This window comes from Hypanus sabinus, chromosome 10, assembly GCF_030144855.1.
Source record: "Hypanus sabinus isolate sHypSab1 chromosome 10, sHypSab1.hap1, whole genome shotgun sequence".
Classification (NCBI taxonomy): Eukaryota; Metazoa; Chordata; class Chondrichthyes; order Myliobatiformes; family Dasyatidae; genus Hypanus; species Hypanus sabinus.
Window position 1 is genome coordinate 63,261,032 of NC_082715.1, and position 16,403 is coordinate 63,277,434.

Genomic DNA, 16,403 nt, shown 5'->3' on the forward strand with positions numbered 1-16,403 from the left:
CGCACGGCCGGATGTGGAAGTTGGGCGGCTTGGCTGCAGCGCTCATCTGTCGAATGAAGGGTCGGTTTTACTATGCGGTGCGGGCAGGGAGGAACCCCGGGGTGTATGAGACTTGGTGAGTGTGGGGACCGGGGTCAGCCAGGGATTCCGCTCCCACCACCCTTCCCCCTCCGCCCTGGCTCCGAAGTAGGTACTTCAGCCTTTGGCTCTGCAGGTTGTGGATTCAGATACAAAGTCGGTGGGGTCGTTTTGCTCTCAGTCTACGTCTGTGGGTCTTATTGGACTGGGGTGAGGTTGGATTGCGTGGCCTGGTCATGTCGGAATAGGTGTACTGTTTGGAGGCATGTTCCCACTCGGTGTTAACCGGGAAAATTGAAGTAGGGATTATGGTCAAACCTGGAATACTTCGATTATGTGAGAGGGTAAGATAAAAAGTGTTGCATGCCAATAACCGGTAGTTGTTGCTTGCCAACCTCATAAAGCCTTAGAATTTCAGTAGAAATACATCCAAAACTTAGTGGAGAGGAGATAGTCACACATTCACACCTCTTGGGGAAATTAGGATATTTCAGGGAGTTCAATATAATCAGTTTTTTTTTAGCAAAGAAAACGGCCTGTCCTGAATGCAGGAGTTGTTTGAACATTTGTCAATCATTGTTGTCACTGTCCAGACAGACTGTCACTGTCAAACAGGTCCAGAGAGTTGCCAACGTGCTGTAAGGTGAATCACATAAACACCTATGTCAGCATGCTGTTCATCATAGCTCAGCATTTAGCATCATCATTCCCACAATCCTGATTGAGAAGTTTCAGAACCTGTGCCTCTGTACCTCCCTCTGCAATTGGATCCTCAGCTTCCTAACTGGAAGACCACAGTTTGTGCGGTAGTGGTGAGGAAACAGAGAGCCTGCTGAGAGACGTAGATAGCTTAGGAGGATGGGCAGAGAAGTGGCAAATGAAGTACAATGTTGGAAAATATATGGTTATGCACTTTGGTGGAAGAAATAAATGGGCAGGCAATTATTTAGATGGGAAGAGAATTCAAAATGCAGAGATTCAAAGGGACTTGGGAGTCCTTGTGCAGGATACCCGAAGGGTTAACCTCCAGGTTGAGTCGGTGGTAAAGAAGGTGAATGCCATGTTGGCATTAATTTCTAGAGGTATAGGATATAAGTGCAGGGATGTGATGTTGAGGCTGTATAAGGCACTCGTGAGACCACACTTGGAGTATTGTGTGCAGTTTTGGGCTCCTTATTTTAGGAAGACATTGGAAAGGATTCAGAGAAGATTCATGAGAATGATTCCAACAATTAAAGGGTTACTGTATGAGGAATGTCTGGTAGCTCTTGGGCTGTATTCCCTGGAGTTTAGGGGTGGGTGTCTCATCAAAACAATCCTAATGTTAAAAGGCATGAACAGATTAGATTTGGTGAAGTTATTTCCCATGGTAGGGCTGTCTAGGACAAGAGGGCACAACTTCAGGATTGAAGAACGTCAATTTAGAACAAAGAGGTGGAGAAATTACTTTAGTCAGAGGGTGGTAAATCTGTGGAATTTGATGCCACGAGTGGCTGTGGAGGCCAAGTCATTGGGTGTATTTAAGACAGAGATAGATAGGTTCTTGATTAGCCAGAGCATCAAAAGGTATGGGGAGAAGGCAGGGAGTTGGGATGACTGGACGAATTGGATCAGCCCATGTTTGAATAGTGTAGTGGACTCAATGGGCTTAATGGCCTACTTTGGCTCCTATATCTTATTGTCTTAACATCTCCTTGCTGGCGATCAACACTGGTGCACCTCAGGGGAATGTGGTTAGCCCATTGCTCTACTCTCTCTATAACCATGACTGTGTGGCTAGGCATAGCTCAAATACCATCTATAAATTTACTGATGATACAACCATTGTTGGTAGAATCTCAGATGGAGATGAGAGGGCATACAAGAGAAAGATATGCCAACTAGTAGAGTGGTGTCACAGCAACTACCTGGCACTCAATGTCAGTAATATGAAAGAGCTGATTGTGGACTTCAGGAAGGGTAAGATGAAGGAACATATACCAATCCTCATAGAGCGATCAGAAATTAAGAGAGTGAGCAGTTTCAAGTCCCTGGGTGTCAAGTTCTGTGAAGACCTATCCGGGTCCCAACATGTTGATGCAGTTGTAAAGAAGGCAAGACAGCGGCAATACTTCATTAGGAATTTGGTATGTCAACAAGTATACTCAAACTTCTATAGATTTACTGTGGAGAGCATTCTGGCAGGCTTGCATCACTATTTGGTACAGGGGTGGGGCTGCTACTGCACAGGACTGAAAGAAGCTGCAGAGTTTTGTAAATTTAGTCAGCTCCATCTTGCGTACGAGCATATGAAGTACCTAAGAGATTGTCAAGGAACTGTGTCTCAGAAAGGTAGCATCCATTATTAAGGACCTCCAGCATCTAGGGCATGCACTTTCCTCACTGATACCATCAGGTAGAAAGTACAGAAGCCTGAAGGCACACACTCAGCAATTCAGGAATAGCTTCTTCCCTGCCTTTCGATTCCTAGGTGGACATTGAACCCTTGAACACTACCTCACTTTTAAAATGTATATTATTTCTATTTTTTGCACATTTTTACTATTCAATATATGTATACTGTAATTTATGTAATTATTTACTATTATTTTATTACTTTTTCTTCTATATTATGTATTGCTTTGAACTGCTGCTGCTAAGTTAACAAATTTCACAGTGATAATAAATCTGATTCTGATGTGCTTTAGAGGCATGGTGGCGGAGAGTGTACTGATAAGTTGCATCACAGCCTGGTATGGAAACAGCAATACCCTTGAATGAAAAAGCCTGCAAAAAGTATTAGATATCTCCCAGTGCCTTCTCCTCCAGTGAGCACATTTACAAGAAGTTCTATTGCAAGAAAGCAGCATCCATCCTCAAGGACCACCCCCCCATCACCACCATTCAGGCCATGCTTTCTTCTTGCTAATCCTATCAGGAAAAATTAACAGGAGCCTTGGGACTCACTCGACCAGGTTTGGATACAGTTATTACCCCTCAACCATCAGGCTCTTGAACTAGAGCAGGGGTCGGCAACCCGCGGCTCCAGAGCCGCATGTGGCTCTTTCATCTCTGTGCTGCGGCTCCCTGTGGCTTTGGAAAATAAATGATGAGTATTTAATTAAAATGTATTTTATGTTAGTTTGTTAGTTTTTGAAATGTAATTCTAAATTTGAAGATTATGTTAATCTTGTATAATCTAAGTAAAAGGTGTTTTTGTCGCTATTAATATACGTCACCACTGCCAGTGCCTGACACCCGCCAGTGCGCGATTTCTTTAATTTTTCGATCCAAGGTAGGCTAACTATGGAGAATTCTAAAAAAAGAAAAGTGACTGAAGAAAACAGAACGTTAAATGATACGTGGGCAGATTCATTTGCTTTCACTGCTGACGCGACTGGTTTACCGGTATGCTTAATATGCAATGAGAAACTAGCAAACAACAAAAAGTCAAATGTCGCAAGACATTTCCAGAATAAACACGCAACCTTTGCTCAAAAATATCCGGATGGAGATGAGAGAAAAAAAGCTGTTTCGGAACTGATGCGGAAGGTTGATCTGAGCAAAAATCATTTCAAGAAGTGGATGAAGTCTGAAAAATCAACTACATATGTCAGTTTTGTTGCCGCTCAGGAAATAGTCAGGCACGGGAAGCAGTTTACAGATGGTGAATATATAAAAGAATCTTTCATTAGATTTCAGAACATCTATTCACGGAATTTAAAAACAAGAGTGAAATTGTGAAGAAAATCAGGGATCTGCCCCTCTCTGCAAAGACTGTCAAAGACAGAACCATAAAAATGGCAGAAGACATCACAAGACAGCAAATTAAAGACATCAATTCAGCTGTGGCCCCCTCGATTGCCTGTGACGAGTCTAAAGACAAAGGTGATATTGAACAAATAGCGCTGTTCTGCCGGTATGTAAATCCTGCCGGGCCACAGGAAGAAATGATTGAGTTGATACCTCTAAAAGGCCAAACACGGGGGGGAGGACATCTGTGAGGCTGCCTTGAATTGTTTAAGAGCCAAAGGAATAAAGACCACCCACCTGGTGTCAGTAGCTACTGATGGGGCACCGTATGACAGGAGCGCACAAGGGATTTGTGGCTTTCCTGCAGAAGTCGCTGGACAGAAAGCTGCTGACTTTTCACTGCATCTTGCACCAAGAGGCACTGTGCGCTCAAATATTTCCTCCGGAATGCACAGAAGTAATGGATGTTGTCATTCGGGTTGTCAATAAAATAATGGCAAAAAGTTTAAATCACCCGCAATTCCGTTTGTTACTGGACAAGCTGGAAAGCGCATATTCTGATCTCCTGCTGCACAACAAAGTCCGGTGGCTGTCAAGAGGGGAGGTGCTGAAAAGGTTTGTCGCGTGTCTGGAAGAAGTGAAAACTTTCCTGGACAGCAAAGGGCTCACCTTTCCTGAGCTGGAACAGCCAGAGTGGCTGTAAAAGCTGTACTTCATGGTGTTCATGACAGCGCACCTGAACACGCTGAACACAGCTCTTCAGGGGAAAGGACGCACAGCCCTGCACATGTTGGAGGATGTTTTGGCATTCGAGCGCAAGTTAACAGTGCTTGCCAGAGACTTACAGAAAGGCACATTGTCTCACTTCCCCAATTTGAGAGAGTTCAGACAAGCTCACAAAATGATAAATTCGGAGTATTTACATTCTGCAATCATCGCAATGCAAACATCATTTGGGAAACACTTCTGTGAGTTCAGAGAGGAAAAAAAACACATTATCCTTCCCGGTCACTCCCCTAAGCATCGAGCCATCCCTACTGATTACGACTGCATTGGCAGGTGTGAGTCAACCTGATCTTGCGATGGAACTGGACGACCTAGCCGACAAAGACATATGGGTGTCCAAGTTTAGACGCTTGGCGGCAGACCTTGAAGATGTTACCTGTCAGAAGGCCGTTCTTCCTAAGAATCACCAATGGAGTGATATTGAAAACCTCCTCCAACCGGACAAACGTGTTCTAAACATGGAATGCTATCCCCGACATTCATGTAAACATTAAAAAGTATGCGCTTGGAGTCCTGTCGATCTTTGGATCCACATATGATTGTGAGCAGGTGTTCTCCAACATGAACTTTATTAAAAACAAACATCGCGCACGCCTCACAGATGACAGCCTGCGATCCTGTGTAAAGATGAAGGTGACGTCATACAGCCTTGATGTGCAGACGCTGTGCGCTGAGGTCCAGGAGCAGAAATCCCATTAACCAAGTATGATAAATATTTTAATTGCCTACTATTTTACGTATATTCATATTTTTTCATTGTTCAGTGAAATAGTACTTTTATTTTTTAGGTTGACAGCTGTCTGACGTTATTTTTGGTTTGCCTCTGGCGGACAATTTAAGTTCGACGTTTTTCATAAATACAAGAATGACTCAGATAGACATTGAGTACTTTACTCAAAAGTAACCTTCAACCCAACGTCTTTTTTTCAGAGTTCAAAATGTTTTTGTTGCATGCAGAAATGTAATTTCGTTTTCTCTGCAGGAGTTTATCGATTTCATAAATGCAACACATTATAGTTTGTTTATACATAGCATAAAGGCAAAAAAAAAACGTATGCAGTGTTATTTCATTTGACATGTCAAACGGGTTTTGTGGCTCCCAGTGTTTTCTTTTCTGTGGGAAACAGGTCCAAATGGCTCTTTCAGTGGTAAAGGTTGCCGACCCCTGAACTAGAGGATATAGCTTTGCTCCTCTCACCCCAACATTGAGCTGTTCCCATAACTTCTGGAGACACTTTCAAAGACTTGTCATCTCATGTTCTCATGGTTATTGCTTTATTTATTATTATTTTTCTTTCTGTGTTTGCAGTTTTTTGTGTTTTGCATTTTGTTCGTCTTGTGTGCAGTTTCTATTGATTCTATTGTTCTTTGCATTTACTGTGAATGCCAGAAGTAATTGAATTTCATTGTAGAGTCCTGCTGAAGGGTCTTTGCCTGAAATGTCAACTGGATTCTTTTCCATAGATGCTGCCTGGCATCTCCAGCATTTTGTGTATGTTGCTTGGATTTCCAGCATCTGTAGAATTTCTGTTGTATCTCATTGTAGTATATGGTGACATACAGTGACATGCAAAAGTTTGGGCACCCCTGGTCAAAGTTTCTGTTACTGTGAATAGTTAAGTGAGTAGAAGATGAACTGATCTCCAAAAGTTATAAAGTTAAAGATGAAACATTCTTTTCTACATTTGAAGCAAGATTAGTGTATTATTTTTGTTTTGTACAGTTTTAGAGTGAGAAATAGGAAAGGAGCACCAGGCAAAAGTTGGGCACCCCAAGAGATTTGAGCTCTCGGATAACTTTTACCAAGGTCTCAGACCTTAATTAGCTTGTTAGGGCTATGGCTTGTTCACAGTCATCGTTAAGAAAGGCCAGGTGATGCAAAATTCAAAGCTTTATAAATACCCAGACTCCTCAAACATTGTCCCAACAATCAGCAGCCATGGGCTCCTCTAAGTAACTGCCTAGCACTCTGTAAATTAAAGTAAATGATGCCCACAAAGCAGGAGAAGGCTACAGTAAGATAGCAAAGCGTTTTCAGGTAGCAGTTTCCTCAGTTCGTAATGTAATTAAGAAATGGCAGTTATCAGGAACGGTGGAGGTCAAGTTGAGGTCTGGAAGACCAAGAAAACTTTCCGAGAGAACTGCTCGTAGGATTTCTAGGAAGGCAAATCAAAACCTCTGTTTGACTGCAAAAGACCCTCAGGAAGATTTAGCAGACTGGAGTGGTGGTGCACTGTTCTACTGTGTAGCAACACGTGCACAAGTATGACCTCAATGGAAGAGTCATCAGAAGAAAACCTTTCCTGCGTCCTCACCACAAAATTCAGCATCAGAAGTTTGCAAAGGAACATCTAAACAAGCCTGATGCATTTTGGAAACAAGTCCTGTGGACTGATGAAGTTAAAATAGAACTTTTTAGCCGCAATGAGCAGAAGTGTGTTTGGAGAAAAAAGGGTGCAGAATTTCATGAAGAGAACACCTCTCCAACTGTTAAGCACGGGGTTGGATCGATCGTGCTTTGGGCTTGTGTTGCAGCCAGTGGCACGGGGAACATTTCACTGGTAGAGAGGAGAATGAATTCAATTAAATACCAGCAAATTCTAGAAGCAAATGTCACACCGTCTGTGGGAAAAAAAAAGCTGAGGATGATAGCTTCTACAACAGGATAATGATCCTTAACACACCTGAAAATCCACAATGGACTAGCTCAAGAGGCACAAGCTGTAGGTTTTGCCATGGCCCTCAGTCCCCTGACCTGAACAGCATCAAAAATCTGTGGATAGACCTCACAAGAGCAGTGCCTGCAAGATGGCCCAGGAATCTCACAGAACTAGAAGCCTTTTGCAAGGAAGAATGGGCAAAAATCCCCCAAACAAGAATTGAATGCCTCTTAGCTGGCTACAGAAAGTGATTACAAGCTGGGTTACTTGCCAAAGTGGGTGGTACTAACTACTGACCATCCAGGGTGCGCAAACTTTTGCTTTGGCCCTTTTCCTTTTTTGTTATTTTGAAACTGTAAAAGATGGAAATAAAGAAGTGGCTGGAGATCGGTGACTAGTCGAGTGCCACAGGGATCTGTCCTGGGACCCCTGCTGTTTGTGATTTTTATAAATGACCTGGATTTAGAGGCGGAAGGATGGGTGAGTAAGTTTGCGGATTACACGAAGATTGGAGGAGTTGTGGATGGAGCTGCAGGTTGTCGAAGGTTACGAAAGGATATAGACAGGCTGCAGAGTTGGACAGAAAAATGGTAGATGGAGTTCAATCCAGATAAGTGTGAGGTGATGCATTTTGGAAGGACAAACCAGAAGACTGAGTACAGGATTTATGGTCAGTTGCTTAAGAGTGTGGATGAACAAAGGGACCTTGGGGTTCAAATCCATACATCCCTCAAAGTTGCTGTGCAGGTTGATAGGGTAGTTAAGAAGGCCTATCGGATGCTAGGCTTCATTAACAAGGGGATTGAGTTCGAGTAGAGAGGTCATGTTGCAACTCCCTTAATCTCTGTTGAGCGCACTTGAGAGTATTGTGCTCAATTCTCATTATAGAAAGGATGTGGAAGCTATGGAGAGGGTGCAGAGGAGATTCACCAGGATGTTGCGTGGTTTGAAGAATAAGTCATATGAAGCAAGGTTAGCAGAGCTGGGACTTTTCTCTTTGGAGCGTAGAAGAATGAGAGGGGACATGATAGAGGTCTGTAAGATTATGAGAGGCATAGATAGGGTGCATAGTCAGTACCTGTTTCCCAGTGCACCAATAGCAAACACCAGAGGGCATATGTACAAAATTAGGGGAGGCATCAGGGGTAAGTTTTTTACACAGAGGGTTGTGAGTGCCTGGAATGACTTGCCAGGGATGGTGGTGTAGACTAAAACATTAGGGGTATTTAAGAGCCTCTTGAACAGGCACATGGATGAAAGAAAAATGGAGGGTTATGGGGTAGTGTGGATTTAGTACTTTTTTTAAGGATTATATGGGTCGGCACAACATGGAGGGTTGAAGAGCCTGTACTATGCTGTAATGTTCTATGGTTCTAAGTAATCTTAAAATATTAAATAAATGTGTCATCTTTAACTTTATGCCTTTGGAAATCAGGTCATCTTTTACTCGCTTAGCTATTCACAGTAACAAATTTTGACTAGGGGTGCCCAAACTTTTGCATGCCACAATACAGTTGGCTCTCCTTATCCGTGGGTTCAGCATGTGCAGATTCAAACAACCACGGATCAGTTGAGCATTGTTCGCCTCGTGTCTCGTTCATTTGCTACTTGTGTTGTGAGCGAGAGGAAGGAGTTTAAGGCTAGTGAGGGATGGCTGGCCAGCTATGTAAAGCGCTTCAGCCTCAGAACTTAAAGATTGCGGCAGAATCGGGATCAGCTGATGTCGAGGCGGCATCAGTGTTCCCAGAAGAGCTACGATGCTTGCGCCTGTACTGAACACGTACAGACTTTTTTCTTGTCATTATTCCCCAAACAGTACAGTATAACAACTATTTACATAGCATTTACATTGTATTAGGTATTATAAGTAATCTAGAGATGATTTAAAGTATATGGGAGGATGTGTGTAGGTTATATGCAAATACTATGCCATTTTATATAAGGGACTTGAGCATCCGTGTTTTTTGATATCTGCGGGGCGGGGGGGGGGGTCCCCAGAACCAATCCCCCGCAGGTAAGGAGGGCTGACTGAATATAGACTTTGATATTTAGTTTACTTTGAATTCGAAGTTTAAAAATTTGGACAGACTAAGCTTGTTTCTGCTGTAGTTCAGAAGGAGTGGGGGGGGGGGGGGAGAGAACTAGTTTGAGGCATCTTCTCATGCATGGAGTGGGTAGAAAGGTTTCCTTTCGCTGGAGAATCCAGAACTAGGAGTCACTTTTTTTTTTAAAATAGAGTCACCTGTTTAAGACAGGTGTGGCAAATTTTCTTAGAATAGTAAGGTTTTGTAACTTTGAGGTCTGTAACTGAGTATTTTTAAAAGCTGTAATAGGTAACACGTGATATCCAAGGCGTTAGCTGGTGGAATGTGATGTTTAGTTTACAGTTATCAGCCATGGTGTAAATGGTGCTATAAGCTTGAGTTCAGTGGCTTCCTCTAGCTCCTATGCTTAGTATGCATCGGCTTTTTTTTTTTCAAAATTGATACCCAAGTCTGATTCTGTCATGTTGATTGTGTAGCATTCCTGTTTTTTGGATTCCTGCAGAAAACCATTTCCACTGAGATTGAATCTGTTATGGACCCATCTGTTAGGATCTTTGTGAAGCAAACACATCCCTTGGTGGGGAGTAGCTAAAGAAGGTTGGTAATATGTAGACCATAGGACGTGGCAGCAGAATTGGGCCATTTGGTCGATTGATTCTGCTCTGCCATTTCATAATGGCTGATCCATTTTCCCCCTCAACCCCTTTCTTCTGCCTTCTCCCCATAACTTTTCATGCCCTAATTAATTGAGAACCTGTCAACTTCCACCTTAAATACACTCAATGACCTGGCCTCCACAGCCACATTTGGCAGTGAGTTCCACAGATTCAACACCCTCTGGCTAAAGAAATTCTTCCTCATCTCCATTCTAAATGGACGAACCTCTTCTGAGGCTGTGCCCTCTGGTTCTAGACTGTCCCACCATGGGAAACAGCTTCTCCACATTCACTCTCTAGGCTTTTCAAGATTCAATATGTTTCAATGAGATTCCCACCCCCCCTCAATATTCTAAATTCCAGTAAGTACAGGCCCAAAGTTATCAGTCACTTCTCAAAAGATAAACCTTTCATTCTGCTATAGCTCTGAGCTCTCTCCAATGTCAGCGCATCCCTCCTTATATAAGGGGCCCAAAACTTCTCTCTTAAGGAAAGCATGCTGACTTTGGTCTATTTTATCTTCTCTCCAAGTACCCCAAAAATCACATCTTTAACAATTGACTCCAGCATCTTCCCAACCTCTAACTTTTCTGTAATTTCCTTCTTCTGCCTCCTTCCCTTGAAGAGTTGAGTGACATTTGCAATTTTCCAGTCCTCCAGAACTATTCCAGAATAGTGATTCTTGAAAGATTATTACTCATGCCTCCACAATTTCTACAATTCTGCTGACGGGTTTTGGCCCAAAACGCCAACTGTACTTTTTTCCATAGATGCTGCCCGGCTTGCTTAGTTCCTCCAGCAGTTTGTGTGTTACGGTTCAGAACTGGCATCATGGATTTTCCTTGCATTTTCTTAACTCTGCACACAAGGACTCTACATCACCTCATTCTGAGGATTTGATTTTATCTTATCGACAGAGCCTCAGTAACCCTGTGCTTACCTGCTTGTCCTTTTGATACAAGGTGTATCTGTGGATGTTATGCTCCCAACTATAATCTTTCAGCCATGACTCAACGATGCCCACAGTGTCATACCTGCCAGTCTCTTAACTGTGCTACAAAGATCATTCAGCTTGTTCCGTATGCTGCGTGCATTCAAATGTAACACCTTCAGTCCTATATCCATCACCTTTTTTTATTATTGTCCCCTTTTTGCACTGCAACTCATCTTGCTGACTGCAATTATGCACTATCATCTGCCTGTCCTTCCTGGCAAAAGTCTCTGCTTGTAAATGAACAGTCCTATCACTCTGGCTCCCATCCTTCTGCCAAATTAGTTTAAACCCTTCCGAACAGTTCTAGCAAACATAGTATATAATCTTGTGGGTACTAATATTTCTATTTAAATGAAAAGTTGACTAACCAACTGAGTGTGCCTGTACTAGTGAACTGGAGAATTTTTATCATCGTCTGTTCTTGGTTTACATGTAAATATTATAATTGGAGTGAAATTATTGTTAGATTTTGTTAGATTTGGATTGTTCGGTGAAGGATAATTTGAATTATTGTGCTCAGTTGTAATTAAATTTTTGTTTTTGTATAAGTCACTTAAGTTTAGAAAAGCTGCCAAACGGGAACGATGCTCTGTGCCGCTGCAGTGAGTTAGCAGGATAATGTGTAGTTTATATTGGCAATATCCATTGAATGCAAGAGCTTCATTTGAAAGAAAGTTGACTTGATTGTGCGGGGGTGGGGGCGTTGGGAAGACATTTCGCTGTACATTGTGGATGCATACAAAGATGTAATCGGGAGAATTAAATGGGAGGAAAATTTTTGGAAAGTTCTGATGATGAGTCAATTGATTTCTAATTTGTACTGTTTCGTTTTGTTTGCTCCAATTAATCTTTATTGAAGAATAAAGGTATTACATTTTTTTCTGAAATTAGATATATTCTCTTCTAGGGATGAATGTAAAAAGCAAGTTGACAGATTTCCTAATGCCATTTTCAAGAAGTTTGCAACAGAAGATGATGCATGGGCTTTTGTAGGTACTGAAGCTATAAATTCACAAACTGCATCATCAGGTAAAGTATGATATTTGAGTTGCATAATAAATGGATGTAAATACTGTATTGCCAATACTGTAGAAGAATATAAGAAACTGGCATTGTTCTTTGGGCGAACACATAGATTTTTATTTTTAATGTATTGGCTTTTTAAATGGGTAAATTGCAAATAGAGAGGGATTAGGGAGAGTATGAGGAATAAAAATTGCAGCTTAGCAAAACTTGTGACAGAAGTAAATACAGGAGTGTGAAATGATGTGAGTTAAGTCGTGCTTTATTATCACATTTAAGTTGAGAGGGTAGCTGATGTGTGTATGTGTGTAATCAACTCCTGCCTGAGCAGTGATGTGGATCTACTCCAGTTTGCCTACTGTCACAACAGGTCAAAAGCAGGTGCTTTTTCATTGGCTCTTCCTCAACCCTGGAACATCTGGACAATGAAAATGCATACATCAGGATGCACTTCACTGCTTACAGCTCTGCATTCATTACTATCATCCCCTCAAAACTAATCAATAAATTCCAAGACCTGGGTCTTGATATCTCCCTTTGCAATTGGATCATCAATATTCTCACTTGCAGAACCCAGTCGTTTTGGATTGGTAACAATTCGAACAACCACAATTTCCATCAGTACAAGTGCTTAGCCCCCTGTCTGCTTGCTTTATACTTGTGACTTTGAGGCTAAACACAGCACTGATATCATATTTAAGTTTGCTAATGATCCCACTGTTGTTAGCCAAATCAAAGGTAGTGATGTATCAGCATAAAGGATGGTGATTGAAAATCTGACTGAATGGTGCCACAAAACAACCTCTCTCTCAAGGTGAGCAAAGCCAAAGAGTTGATTATTGACTACACGATGAGGAAACTGGAGGTCCGTGAGCCAGGCCTCATCAGGGAATCAGAAGTGAAGAGTGTCAGTAACTTTAAGTTCCTTGGCATTATCATTTCAGAGGATCGGCCTGGATCCAGCACACAGGTGCCATTAGGTGGCAGCACCTCTACTTTAGAAGTTTGTAGACATCAGAAGTTTGCGATGTGAAATTTATTAAACACAAAGTACACTGCAGATGCTGGGGTCAAAGCAACACACACAACACGCTGGAGGAACTCAGCAGGTCGGGCAGCATCCGTGGAAATGAGCAGTCAATGTTTCGGGCCAAGACCCTTTGTCCTAGTCTTGGCCCAAAACGTTGACTGCTCGTTTCCACGGATGCTGCCCAACCTGCTGAGTTCCTTCAGAGTGTCATGCGTGAAATTTATTAATTTAGCAGCAGCAGTTCAAAGCAATATATAATCTAGCAGAGAGAGAAAAACCAAAAAAAAAACATAATAATAAATAAGTAAATATATTACTTATATTCAATAGATTTTTAAAAAGTGCAAAAAACAAATACTGTGTATTAACAGAATGTGGGAAAAACAGAAATACTGTACATGCAGCATGTCAACTAAAACTTTCACAAACTACTAAAGATGTGTGGTGGAGAACCTACTGACTGGTTGCATCATGGCCTGGTATAGAAACACTAATGCCCTTGAACAAAAAAAGCATACAAAAAGTAATAGATATAGCCCAGTCCATCCCTCCCCATCAATGAGCACATTTACAATCAGTGCTGTCACAGGGGAGCAGCATCCATTATCAAGGACCCTTACCATCTCAGTCTTGCTGCTGCCATCAGGAAGGAGGTATAGATCCCAGGACCCACACTACCAGCTTTAGGAACAGTTATTACCCCTCAACCATCAGGCTTTTGAACCAGAGGGAATAACTTCACTCACCCCAATGGTGAACTATTCCCGTAACCTATGGACTCAATTTCAAGGACTCCTTATCTCATGTTCTTGATGATTATTGCTTGTCTACTTATTTTTTTTTCTTTCTGTACAGTACTTGCAAAGGTCTTGGGTGTATATATGTACCCAAGGCTTTTACACAGTATACTGTAGTTTTATGTATTGCACTGTATTGCAGCCACAAATAAATTTTGTGGCATGAGTGATAAACCTGATTTTGACATGGGTCTTTATTGTGGACTGAGTGGGAAGAGAGGGAGAGGGGAAATTAAGTTGGGGGAAGGGCTGGGAACACCAGAGAGATATTTTGTAGTGATCAATAAGTCAATTGCATGATCTTGCCTGGGGTGTTTCAGGGCTGTGTGTGTCTGCACTTCTGCCACCCCTCCCCTGGCACTCCTTATCTGCCAAATGTCCCACACCCTTGCTACAGCACTTCACCTTCACCAGTCCCAACATCCATTGCTGCCACCAGATTTACAAACCAACTCTCTCCTGTCTGTAGTCCTATCTCCTTTCTGTACTCTGACTCAGCTTTTTTTTTAGTTATTTTGGAAATCTTGAAGGGTCAGAAACTAAATGCTTTTTTTTTATCGTCTGGCGAACATGACTGTTTTGACATTAAATTGGATTATATTGTCACACAAAGAAAATCAGCTTTAAGACTAATATGCTTTCTGTTCAAAATATGTCAAGTTTGATACAACATTTCAATTTCAGAAACAAGTATGATTCTGTTTTACCTGAAAAGCACTGTCAAAGTATAATAGCCTCATAGCTTTTATAAAAACTATAACCGTTCCTTAAAATGTAAAATCTTAAACCTGTCTCATTGTTGATACTTGTTTACAACCTACAGCAGCAGGTTCTGCAGGGTATTCCGAAACATCCTTTTACTGCCATTTGTGAAGTAGCATTGAATAACACAAACCTTTTCAATAAATAAAGGAAAAGTGAGCCTTGTATGGTTTTACAAATTACTATAGACAAGAAAAGTTGAAGATTACATTGCAAAGATCTGGAAAGTGTATTTTGTATTGATAGAAGTAGCTTTTCCATTATCTCCCACTTCCTTCAAACAACAGGGCACTTGCATGGATCCCAGCTATGCCTGCCTGTTTGACAGCTACGTGGAACAGTGAATGTTCTAAGCCTACACTGGTGACTGTCCCACACTTTTCTTATCTACATCGACGACTGCATTGGTGCTGCTTCCTGCACCCAAGCTGAACTCATCAACTTCATCCACTTTGCCTTCAACCTCCACCCTGCCCTCAAATTCACCTGATCCATTTCCAATATCTCCTTTCCCTTCCTTGATTTCATTGTCTGTATCTCCGGAGACAGCATATCCACCGATGTCTATTACAAACCCACGGTCTGTCACAGCTACCTGGACTACACCTTGTCCCACCCTACTACTTGTAAAAATGCCTTCCCCTTTTCCCAATTACTCCGTCTCCATTGCATTTGCTCTCAGGATGAAGCTTTTCATTCTAGAACAAAGCAGATATCTTACTTTTTTTTAAAGAAAAGGGCTTCCCTTCCTCCACCACCAACACTGCCCTCAACTACATCCTTCTATTTCTTGCATGATTGCTCTTGCCCCATCCTCTCTACCCTATGAGGGATCTTGTCCTCACCTACCACCTCACTGGCCTCCACATCCAGCACATAATTCTCTAAAGCTTCTGCCACCTCCAACAGGATCCCACCACCAAGCATATCTTTTCACAGGGATTGCTCCCGATGTGACACCTTGAAAGCAGAATAACTGCTACACCTGCCCCTACACCACCTCCCTCATGGCCAGCTGATGGCGCAGTGGCATCGGCGCCGGACTCCGGAGTGAAGGCTCCCGAGTTCTAATCCAAGTCGGGCCACCCCCAAGCGCGCTTTCCATCCGGGCTTGGGTTAAGCGTCAAGCTAGCCACTCGGCCTCGTTAAAAAAAGAAGAGTCGAGTCAGGAACGTTCACATCATGACCCAGTTAATCTGAAAGGAGACCAATCCTGACACCACATGCCTGACAAGAATAGCTGACTGTCTGGTGCGACACACTTTTTTTTAAAAAAACAAACAAACCAACTTCCCTCACTACCATTCAAGACCCTAAATAGTCCTTCCAGATGAGGTGGCTCTTCACCTGTGAGTCAGTTGGGGTCACTTACTGTGTTCAGTTCTCCCGGTGTGGCCTCCCGTATAGCAGTGAGACCCGACATGGATTGGGAGATTGCTTCGCCGAGCATCTATGCTTTGTCCACCAGAACAAGCGGGATCTCTCAGTGGTCACCAATTTTAATTCCACTTCCGATTCCCATTACGGTGTGTCCATCCATGGGTTCCTCCACTGTTGTGATAAGGCTACACATCAGTTGGAGGAATCACACCATGTATTCCGTTTGGGTAGCCTCCAACCTGACGGCATAAACATCAATTTCTCAAACTTTTGGTCATGCCCCCCAACTTCTCCATTTTCCTCTCACCTCATCTCCTTGCTTGCCCATCACCCCCCTCCGGTGCTCCACTGCCGCACCCCCCTTTTTCTTTCTTCCATGGCCTTTGTCTCTTTCACTAATCAGCTTCCCAGCTCTTGCTTCATCCCTCCCCCTCCAGGTTTCACCTATCACCTGGTAGTT

At 42.5% G+C, this 16,403-nt stretch overlaps 1 protein-coding gene across 1 annotated transcript in view; it reads left to right on the plus strand.

Annotated features, from left to right (window-relative positions):
• rnaseh1 (ribonuclease H1) overlaps window positions 1–16,403 on the plus strand; it is a 34,933-nt gene continuing 18,530 nt past the window's right edge. Inside the window, exons 1-2 of the mRNA XM_059981986.1 lie at window positions 1–115; window positions 11,859–11,980. Of these exons, the coding sequence (XP_059837969.1) occupies window positions 12–115; window positions 11,859–11,980 (226 nt within the window). The 5' untranslated portion in view covers window positions 1–11. The remainder of the gene's footprint in view (window positions 116–11,858; window positions 11,981–16,403) is intronic.